Source organism: Rhododendron vialii, chromosome 4a (assembly GCF_030253575.1).
Source record: "Rhododendron vialii isolate Sample 1 chromosome 4a, ASM3025357v1".
NCBI classification, from domain to species: domain Eukaryota; kingdom Viridiplantae; phylum Streptophyta; class Magnoliopsida; order Ericales; family Ericaceae; genus Rhododendron; species Rhododendron vialii.
The window spans coordinates 8,252,724-8,264,621 of NC_080560.1; the positions used below are offsets into that span (position 1 = coordinate 8,252,724).

General features: G+C 40.4%; 1 protein-coding gene across 1 annotated transcript; it reads left to right on the top strand.

The window, feature by feature from the left end:
* The first annotated feature begins 9,260 nt into the window (after positions 1–9,260).
* Positions 9,261–11,245, top strand: LOC131323041 (membrane metalloprotease ARASP, chloroplastic-like). The gene has a single exon (XM_058354653.1). The coding sequence runs from the start codon at positions 9,456–9,458 to the stop codon at positions 10,782–10,784; it is 1,329 nt and encodes a 442-aa protein (XP_058210636.1). The 5' UTR covers positions 9,261–9,455; the 3' UTR covers positions 10,785–11,245.
* The last annotated feature ends 653 nt before the right edge of the window (positions 11,246–11,898 follow it).

The window sequence follows — 11,898 nt, forward strand, 5'->3', positions numbered from 1 at the left end:
TTTGGTTGCTGTCACGTCCTCGAATTTTTAACATAATTATAAATGATTTTCATAAAAAAATACTCACAAATATCCGTACGGTACCCAAAAGGTCACTGTGTTCCCATTCCCTCAATTAAACTTCCAAGTCCATAAGGTTCCAAAATATTACAACATTGGCTCGATGGCCCCAAATTATCATAAGTAGCGAAGTTCAAAAAAAAAAAAAAAAAAAAAAATTAGTGGTTACAATATTCTGAGTCAAAAGAATTACAATTTTAGTTACAAATACATCTTTCAAAATAAATTTACAAAGATGAATAGGTAACTCCTTCGGTTAACTTTCAAAAAATAATGTCCACACTCTTGCATGCCAAGCAATGCAAGCTATGGTTCCGGGTTAGCACCTGAAAATAATATAAGGCTTGAGCTACACTAGCCCAGTAGAAAAGTCTATGCAAACTCTATATGCAAATGAGATGAAAGATGCCGATGAAACATGGACTTTCGGATAACAAAGGAGCATGGATAAGACACAAGTACTATATTAGAAATTTAGAACGTAAACGAACACTTCACTCTTGTCAATTAACCTATCTTTGTCCTTTGAATTCATTTTTACTCATCTTTCGATCTTCACACATCCACCTCATATGGTTACGTTCCAACCGCTTAGTATCTCAGAAGTTCCCTATGGATCCTTGATGGGCACGCAAGAAATCTTTCACATCGTCACATCATGATATCAATCAAAAGACATTCCGGGCATTAGGACCCCGTATACCCAATTTACATTCCGGGTGATCATGACCCCGTACATCCAATTCTCATTCCGGGTTCTCGGGACCCCGTACATCCGATTCTCATTCCGGGTTCTTAAGACCCCGTACATCTGATTCTCATGTTTTATTCTCAGCTTCAGGTTTCAAAGATATCAACATTCACAATACGTGCTTCACGTTACATCGAATAGCTATCTTTTATATCATTGTGTTCTTCACATGTTCGTAAACCGTCATTAATTCCCCTTTAAGCAATCTACTAACCTTTTACTTCAAGTTAAACCCATGACCCACGCATCAACTACTCACTGCGATTTTCGGTTTATTTTATGCGGTAACATATCACATTTTATCCGTAATCCATTAACGTCAATCCGTCGATCCTAGTTTCTGTGATAATTAACCCATTAAGTTCATTCAAGTCCATCGGGTACGTTTTTAGGTATGAAATATGTATTATTCTCCAAACACTAGAAATGGTGCGTAAACGAACCCAATAGAGTCGATGAAAGGCTCCAAAAAGTGGTTTGGAAGAACGTATGAGAAGCTGCTGAAAGACACTGTAGCAGCTCAACCACCTACCGGTAGGTACTTGAATCCTACCGGTAGAAGAGAAGGATTCGACACTTGACCTACCGGTAGGTAAAGAAATCCTACCGGTAGAAACTGCAATCAGAAGGGCCAACATTTTGAACGAAACGACTTTGTACTTGGCCTACCGGTAGGCAAACAAGTTCTACCGGTAGGTGGATGAATACGTTGAGCACCTTGAGCAGCTTGACCTACCGGTAGGTAGGAAGGTCCTACCGGTAGAAACTTGATACGTTGAGCAGCTTTTGAGCTGCTGCAGTACGTTTGAGCTGGTTGAGGGAAAAAGTTTTTACTTATCCTACCGGTAGGCAAGAAGTTCCTACCGGTAGGGAGAGTGTTTTTCCGGCGATTTTGACAGGATTTTTCAGATTTCGATCCGATCTCGATAACAATCAATACAAGCTCAACGATGGTACAATAACACTCAAATAACATATAAAGAGAGGTAGAATTCCCTACCTCGAGTATCCAAGCCGAAACCAAAGAGATTAAGCAAGCCCTAGCTTCCGGAATCCCAACCGAGCTAAACACACCGAACCGAGCTCTATCCAACGCGATACGAGCCCGATTACACAAGTAGAAAATGGAGTTGAGGTTGGTAGTTTTGGGTTTTGAGTTTGGAGGTGAGTTTTTGGGTGAGAGAGTGAGAGAGATGAAGAGAGCCGGGAGAGGCGAGAGAACCGAGAGATGGAGAGGGAGGAGAGAAATGAATTTTCTCTCCTGGCACACACACATATACACACATGCACTATATTACACTAACACTCACATTTTTCATACTCTTGCACATTAACCCGCAACCACAAATTCCACACTAAACCATCACTTATCCCTTTATAAAATATTAAAATTAAAATAAGGAAATTTACGGGTCTCTACATTCTACCCTCCTTAAAGAAATTTCGTCCCGAAATTTGCCAAACCAGGTCCAACGCTACCAAGTATCATATTGATACGCAAAATCACAACAACTTACATATACAATGGTTCAATAATCATGAAAGTGCTATGTCATACTCACATCAATCAACTAAAACGAAGGTGGATATCTCCTTCGAACTTCGTCCCCCTTTCCCCATGTAAACTCATATTAATCGTATCGTATTGCCTCTCAAAACTTGGCTACACAAATCTAGGATACGTGTCGGATTCTCACCTTAGGACACGTCGGCTTTTAACTCAACTTCGGACCTCTCTAACACATGCAACGGATTCGTTTCATACTTCTTCAATACCTATGTATTAAAATGCATCAAGAATACCCGATAGTCCAATTGACTTCCCGAGACTTCCATCTGGAATGGGCGGTGATCAATCGCCTCTTCCAACTGGATTTCGTCGGTTGTCGCCTGGGTATCCGAAAGACACGCACCGTATCCGATACATAACGTATTCTTCAAACGATAAAAGCTCCTCCTTTTTCTGCCTCAATGAAACTAACCTCAATGCGGCGATACTTTACGAAATACGTCCTCTCACTTCGAATGACAAAGGGGTATCAACGACGGTCAACATCGTCCTTCGGTTATCTCAAACGAAACAGTGAGCTTCAAGACTCAGACAACACTTATCAAGGACTTAAAGAATGGGGACGAGGCATCCGGAATCCAAGGAACACATGAAATCTTTAAATTCGCTAAACAACCAACTCAACGTACCGAGGAACATAGAAATAACCGATCGTAACCTTCTCATTACTCTACAAGCCAAATGAGTTGGTGAACAATCTCTTGCAAATGATAGATTTCAATACTGAGGACAAACACATAGCAACAGGACAGCTCACTAAGTAAACGAACTGATGCAAGATCGACAATGTGTCCAATACCAAGGATAAGCAAAACTTCTAACAGAGTGAAATTGAGCAATATAGAATGAGTTTTATACTTTCAAAGTCGAGGGACTACCACGAAGGCTACAAGTTTGAACATCACAGAGACCAACTACAACAAGTGAATTTGAATCGAACAACAACTATAAATCAATATTAACCAATAAATAGGTCACCAAAAAAAAATTTGTCTCCAATAAGTGAGTGTTAAGACACAAGAACTTGAATAGAGTAGCAGTTTTCAATAAATAGACCAGAGGCTGCAATGACGGAATTTAGACCAATCGATAAAGTCTAAATGAGCAAGCCGATATGAAGCAAAAGTAAGTTCAAATCTCGTAACTTCAACGTTGAGGAGTCACAACAAATTGTGATGCTAAAGTAGGCAAAAATGGCAAGTCCGCATCTAACGGCACCAATGAATTTGTATTATATGGAAGATGGGAAATCTTTAAAGCGGCCACAAACTCAATGCACCAACTCATAACAAACCCAAGAATCTAGGAAAAGTAACTTCATCTGCCCCACTAGTCCACGAGTCTAGGAAACGAGTACATATGCCTTGGCAAATGAGTATCCTGATACCAATGATGAGCACAATATGAAAGATAGGGCCAAAACTAACAAAAGATGCGCAACCATAATTAGACTAATACCGAAAGGTGCATAACTCTTGATAAGCCAGAACGAAACAGTATAGAACAAACCATGTACCTCCAAGGCTGAGGACTATATCAGATTTTTTTTTTTTTTAAACGCCCGAGAGAGGCCACAATCACAACAAGATTTGAATTTGACAGCACAAAAGGATGCGATGTCGTTGAAGACATCACTACTAACTTAGCTTTGATAGATAGAGGTTGTAACAACAGAGATCAAGTGAATAGCAACTGCAAACTAAGAAACTTGTAACCATGGCAACATAATTCCAATTCGACTAACGAGATTTTATACCATGAATCGTAACATAAGGAGTAGAATGAGAATAATAGACGAGAAGTACTCAAAGATATCAACAATAGTTACTTCAAAATCAATAGTAGGTACACCACATGGTATTTCATGACAAGGGTTCGTACAGCACATAGTAGCACTAGAAAGGATCGTGTGGTAATTGATGCAGATGTCAAAATCTATTCAAGCTAATGAACAAACGACTTCATGGATAACTTGCTCATATACAATTTCAACCAAGGTTCAACTAAACCATAGAGAAAAGAGCGGTAAAAGAAAAACTCGGATGAAGACACGTTCGACATATAGCAAACAACACTGGCATAACCAATCTTTTCTCAAGACAAGACCAAACCTCACCTCACGTAAGACACTGAGATCACAGACAAAATGACAACCTGAAACAACCAACTCATAGTCTCGGCTAATACTATCTGGAGGTGTTACTCAACAAATGAGAATGGTCTTGGAATCCTCGGTGTTCAAATTCAAGTCAAAGAAAAGATGCAAACCACGGAAAGATGATATGTTCCCAAATTGAAAGAATCCTAGCAAAGGATTAAACGAGAGAGGGGAAATTACCCCACACATCTGGTGTCTCTAGAGTTTGAGAAATGGTAAGACTTAATCCTCGCTCAACCCGTGACCCTTGACCCGAAGTAGACTGGAATTGGGAGTGATGTCGAACTAGACTCTGCCCTGGTCTCACTGAACTAGGCCCACTATGCTCTCCTACTTTTTGAGGGCATCTTCTCGCAAGATGATCAGGTGCACCGCAAATGAAACATGTCTTCTGTTGTTGTGAACACTGAGCACGAAAGTGACCTAACTGACCACACCGATGGCACACTATTTGCGGTTTGATAGAAACTCCATGACTTCCCAATGAAGTAAGTGGTCCAAAACCCTGCTGAACGTGAAATGATTGAGGTGGTTCCCGTTGTCTCTTCCTCCCTTGGCTCCCAGAACTTCTCGAAGGTAAACTTGCACTAGCGGTCGGTTGCTTAGGTTCCCACACTTTCAATTCTCCTTGCGCACCCACTGGATTCTCAACACTCCTTGCACATTCGACAATCTCAGAAAACCTTCTAATGCGCTGGCTCACCACCAACAACTTAATGGATGGGTGTAATCCCTTCTCAAAACGCCTACATTTCCTTTCCTCTGATGCCACTAATTCTGGCGCAAATCGGGACAAAGACTGAAATTTCGTAGCATATTCGGAGACGGCCATATTACCTTGTTCTAGTTTCTCAAATTGTTCTCTAAGTTGCTCGCGATACGTTTCTGGAAAATGTTGATTCTCGAAGAGTTCTTCAAACTCAGCCCAAGTCAGGTTCTCTACATCAGGTTCATTTATTCGATTAACCGCCCTTGCCATTCTCCTAGCGTCTCTTCTTGCTCCTAAAACCGATTCCCACCACTCATTCGCCTCGCCAGTAAGTTGAATGGCCACAATACTCACTCGTAGGTCATCTTCAGTAATCCTAAGAGCGTTAAAGATTTTACGAACTTGTGCAAGCCAATGGTCAGCCACAAGAGGATCGCTACTCTCCCCATCAAACTCTGGTGGTTTCATACGATGGAATGCCCTCATTGCTTCCATGGCACGTTCATTCGTGTTAGCCCTAAGTGCTGGGTTCAGAAGATTCGACTCTGCGAGTGCCGCTATAATCTCCCTAGCAAGGTTATTCTCACGTCTCGGAGGCATCGCGCTACAAGGATTGAAAACATAACACAATCAACGACAACAACTATCAACAATAACAACCACGACTCCACCGTGTGACTAAACGTCCGACTTTCCCAACACAAGCCAACCATGCTTTGACAATCTACATTATCGTAAATGCAATGTGATGCCAATGTACTGACTCCTTAATGCAAGCACACATATCATGTAAAAATTTTGCTATGATTTTGAACCCATGAGACTAAAGTCTCCCCACGGTCTCAAAGTATTCAAACCTAGACGCTCTGATACCAAGTTGTCACGTCCTCGAATTTTTAACATAATTATAAATGATTTTCATAAAAAAATACTCACAAATATCCGTACGGTACCCAAAAGGTCACTGTGTTCCCATTCCCTCAATTAAACTTCCAAGTCCATAAGGTTCCAAAATATTACAACATTGGCTCGATGGCCCCAAATTATCATAAGTAGCGAAGTTCAAAAAAAAAAAAAAAAAAAAAAAATTAGTGGTTACAATATTCTGAGTCAAAAGAATTACAATTTTAGTTACAAATACATCTTTCAAAATAAATTTACAAAGATGAATAGGTAACTCCTTCGGTTAACTTTCAAAAAATAATGTCCACACTCCAAGCATGCCAAGCAATGCAAGCTATGGTTCCGGGTTAGCACCTGAAAATAATATAAGGCTTGAGCTACACTAGCCCAGTAGAAAAGTCTATGCAAACTCTATATGCAAATGAGATGAAAGATGCCGATGAAACATGGACTTTCGGATAACAAAGGAGCATGGATAAGACACAAGTACTATATTAGAAATTTAGAACGTAAACGAACACTTCACTCTTGTCAATTAACCTATCTTTGTCCTTTGAATTCATTTTTACTCATCTTTCGATCTTCACACATCCACCTCATATGGTTACGTTCCAACCGCTTAGTATCTCAGAAGTTCCCTATGGATCCTTGATGGGCACGCAAGAAATCTTTCACATCGTCACATCATGATATCAATCAAAAGACATTCCGGGCATTAGGACCCCGTATACCCAATTTACATTCCGGGTGATCATGACCCCGTACATCCAATTCTCATTCCGGGTTCTCGGGACCCCGTACATCCGATTCTCATTCCGGGTTCTTAAGACCCCGTACATCTGATTCTCATGTTTTATTCTCAGCTTCAGGTTTCAAAGATATCAACATTCACAATACGTGCTTCACGTTACATCGAATAGCTATCTTTTATATCATTGTGTTCTTCACATGTTCGTAAACCGTCATTAATTCCCCTTTAAGCAATCTACTAACCTTTTACTTCAAGTTAAACCCATGACCCACGCATCAACTACTCACTGCGATTTTCGGTTTATTTTATGCGGTAACATATCACATTTTATCCGTAATCCATTAACGTCAATCCGTCGATCCTAGTTTCTGTGATAATTAACCCATTAAGTTCATTCAAGTCCATCGGGTACGTTTTTAGGTATGAAATATGTATTATTCTCCAAACACTAGAAATGGTGCGTAAACGAACCCAATAGAGTCGATGAAAGGCTCCAAAAAGTGGTTTGGAAGAACGTATGAGAAGCTGCTGAAAGACACTGTAGCAGCTCAACCACCTACCGGTAGGTACTTGAATCCTACCGGTAGAAGAGAAGGATTCGACACTTGACCTACCGGTAGGTAAAGAAATCCTACCGGTAGAAACTGCAATCAGAAGGGCCAACATTTTGAACGAAACGACTTTGTACTTGGCCTACCGGTAGGCAAACAAGTTCTACCGGTAGGTGGATGAATACGTTGAGCACCTTGAGCAGCTTGACCTACCGGTAGGTAGGAAGGTCCTACCGGTAGAAACTTGATACGTTGAGCAGCTTTTGAGCTGCTGCAGTACGTTTGAGCTGGTTGAGGGAAAAAGTTTTTACTTATCCTACCGGTAGGCAAGAAGTTCCTACCGGTAGGGAGAGTGTTTTTCCGGCGATTTTGACAGGATTTTTCAGATTTCGATCCGATCTCGATAACAATCAATACAAGCTCAACGATGGTACAATAACACTCAAATAACATATAAAGAGAGGTAGAATTCCCTACCTCGAGTATCCAAGCCGAAACCAAAGAGATTAAGCAAGCCCTAGCTTCCGGAATCCCAACCGAGCTAAACACACCGAACCGAGCTCTATCCAACGCGATACGAGCCCGATTACACAAGTAGAAAATGGAGTTGAGGTTGGTAGTTTTGGGTTTTGAGTTTGGAGGTGAGTTTTTGGGTGAGAGAGTGAGAGAGATGAAGAGAGCCGGGAGAGGCGAGAGAACCGAGAGATGGAGAGGGAGGAGAGAAATGAATTTTCTCTCCTGGCACACACACATATACACACATGCACTATATTACACTAACACTCACATTTTTCATACTCTTGCACATTAACCCGCAACCACAAATTCCACACTAAACCATCACTTATCCCTTTATAAAATATTAAAATTAAAATAAGGAAATTTACGGGTCTCTACAGTTGCAGAGAGCATTAGGCATACTCAAAAATCCATTAGCCTGGTTCTTTGTAAATACTTGAATCAAATGGGGATGTTAGGATAAAATGAATCTCTATTCTCAGATAGCCAACAATTATATGAAGTAATTCTAAAAAGTTAGAGCACACTGATTTTTCCTATAAAATGAAATAAATCTAGCTATGTAACAGTTCTAGATACACAAAAGCCCTAACTTAAGGAAAGAAAGTAGGATATAACAATGCCAATCAGGTAGGATACAACAATACCTTCATCCATTTCCTTTCCAGATTTTCAAAGCCCTAATTTTAGAAAAGCCCTAATTTTCGAGCAACCCTAATCTCCTAATCTCAGAACAGAGGATTTTTTTGAAAAATTAGGACAAACTGATCTGTATTAAAATCAAAGAAGTCTAAGGAAGAAACACAAAATGGAGAAGATTAGTAGGGAAAAAAATGAGTGATTTACACGTTTCAGATCAATCTAACTTCGAGATTTTTACCTCTCAAGTTTCATTCGATTCGATTTTGTTGGAGAAAGTGTAACAACGGCCTCGAGAGAGAGAACACCTTCGTGGTGGAGGTAACAGCGCCAGGTACCCAGAGGCCGGTGGTGCTGGCGGTCCCCGGCGAGGGGGCGGCGATGGGATTCGGGTTGGGCTGGTTGCTGGTGGTGGTGGTGGGAGCCCCCCTTTCACACCTCTTGTATGTATTTTGATCGTGAAAAGGGGAAGGGTGACTGATCTATTTAGCGACCTTTTTTTTTTTTATAATTATCAAAACAACGTCGTTTTGAGATGATGTCATGCTGACATCAGCGGTTGTGTGGAAATAGTTGTGTGTCTAGCATTTTTGTCATATTTATTATCTATTTTAGACTTTTAGAGAGGGTTGGAGATGCTAGTATAAAATGACACTACCCAGAAGACTCGTGGAAATAGCCGGTAGGTATTTCCACTCTCAATTCCCCTCCACATACCAGAAAATATGAATTATCCAATCCCTCTTTCCCTTCTCTTCTCTCTCCTCCATCTATTCCCTCTCTCATTACAACAAACCCTCTCCTCTTAATCTCATCTCAAGAGATCAAAACCAAGAAAACGACCATGCTTATAAACCTCTCCTCTTCCTCCCAACGTCCTCCTTTCTCTCTCACCCGATTGATCAATTCAAGATCACCCATCTCTCATTTTCCTCCAAATTACAATACCCACTTCTCAAAATCCCTTTCCACTCCTCCGTCACACCTCAATTTTCATTTCAAGAATCGGTTTTTATATGGAAAGACTCGGGTTTCACTTGGGAAGAGACAAGGTTTTAGGACTAGGGCGTTCTCTGGATTTGATTTTAGTGGTTTAGAAGCAGCTGCAGTGTTGACGGCCATCATTGTTGTGCACGAAAGTGGTCATTTTTTGGCAGCTTATCTCCAAGGCATACATGTAAGTAAATTCGCAATTGGGTTTGGTCCAGTTTTAGCTAAAGTCAATTCAAATAATGTGGAGTACTCAATTAGGGCAATTCCCCTTGGTGGGTTTGTGGCTTTTCCTGATAATGATCCTGACAGTGATATCCCAGCAGATGATGTGAATTTGCTTAAGAATAGACCAATCTTTGATAGGGTTCTTGTTGTTTCTGCTGGTGTCATTGCCAACTTTGTGTTTGCTTATGTGATCATCTTAACCCAAGTGTTGTCTGTTGGATTGCCTATTCAAGAGGCCTTTCCTGGAGTTCTTGTACCAGAGGTTCGAGCCTTTTCGGCTGCTTCCCGAGATGGGTTGCTCCCTGGCGACGTAATTATGGCGGTTAATGGGATTCAGTTACCCAAAAAAGGGCCTAATCCGGTTTCTGAGGTTGTTAATGTCATTAAGAAAAGTCCCAGGAGAAACGTGTTGCTCAAAGTTGCTAGAGGAGATGAGAACTTTGAAATTGGAGTTACCCCAGATGAGAATTCGGAGGGTTTGGGTCAAATTGGAGTTCAATTATCACCAAATGTTAAGCTCTCCATGGCTAGACCAAGCAATCTTTTAGAAGCTGTGAACTACTCTGGACGGGAGTTTTGGGGTTTGTCATCTGAGGTTGTCGACGGCTTGAAACAGATTTTTGTCAATTTTGGGGATTCAGCAGACAAATTTTCAGGTCCTATTGCCATTATAGCTGTTGGTGCTGAAGTTGCGAAGTCGAACATTGATGGACTTTACCAATTTGCAGCTCTGCTCAATATTAACCTTGCAGTACTAAACATCCTTCCTTTGCCTGCTTTAGACGGTGGAACTTTGGCTTTGATCCTCATTGAGGCAGCTAGAGGTGGGAGAAAACTCCCTTTAGAATTAGAGCAGCAAATAATGTCATCGGGGATCACGCTTGTTCTAATTATTGGGGTGTTTCTTATTATCCGCGACACACTTAACCTTGATTTTATCAAAGATATGTTGTGATTGGTGGGTAAGTTTGAACACAATTTGAGTTTTGGAAGAACTTTGTGAGGAATGAATTTGAAATTCGACTCAGACGATGGTGGTCATGTTCTATAAAGGAGACGAAACCAAGTTCACCTTGGTAATGGTTGCTTGGAGTGATTTGGTGCTACTACAAAGAAAATTTGTGGCATGTTATATCTGCCTCCTTTTTCTTAATCTGTTTCATCCAACATTGACTTCCTCAGTTTCATATATACCTCCATGTCTAAGATATTGGTTAAGGCTGCATGTTTAGGGATTTTTGTCCAGCCTCTGGGAATTTATGCTGATATAAGTTGAATTCCTTTGTTGCACGTGGTTATTTAGAATAGTTGAATTCAACAAATCAAGTCTTCTGATGATGGCTTTTCTCAGTTTTGTATCATCGAAAGGCACTGGGAAGTTACTTTTTCTCCGTCAATACATATTGTGTGGTATAACCTTTTTGTTTTTGTAATACTTCAGTACTTGACGATGAAATTATCATTTTTATTAATTGTGCAACTATTGTGACATTATATGATTGAAAGACTAAATCTTTCTCCCAGATGATTTCTTATTTGTGGACACCTATACACCAACATCGTGGTAGTTGTAAATGATTTCTGAATATATATTTTTACCGCAGTGTTTATTGTATTTTTCAGCTTATTGTTTGATGGTATTGCAACTAATGTCTATGCCCCCTACTTTGTTGCATATGTATCATCGGTATAACCATAACTGTTTGGTCCTTTGCTTGGGTGGTCGCCAATTTTGAAGCTCTTCTAATAGTTGGCTAGATTCTGGCATTACAATAATCTGTACAGAAGTTAATAGATGATTTTGGAAAATCATGCGAAACAAAAAAGTTAGGTCCTTAGTGGTCCTCATATGCATCTCCGAATATACCAAGCTGGAATCAAGTCTTTCCCAGGATAGCCTCTTTTGTTTTCCATGTTGGATTGTAGGAAATGTAGGGAACATTGGCTTTTACACGAAACTCCAAAATTACTCAGTTCTATTAGTTACTATTTTTCTTGTTGGAAGACTCCTGGCTATTTCGAGTCTTTGACCAGGATTTTGCATCTTTAAGTGGGATTCAATTACCACA

Bases quoted from the DNA above. Each gene is read 5' to 3' on its own strand.
- LOC131323041 (XM_058354653.1), top strand. From the start codon at position 9,456: ATGCTTATAAACCTCTCCTCTTCCTCCCAACGTCCTCCTTTCTCTCTC.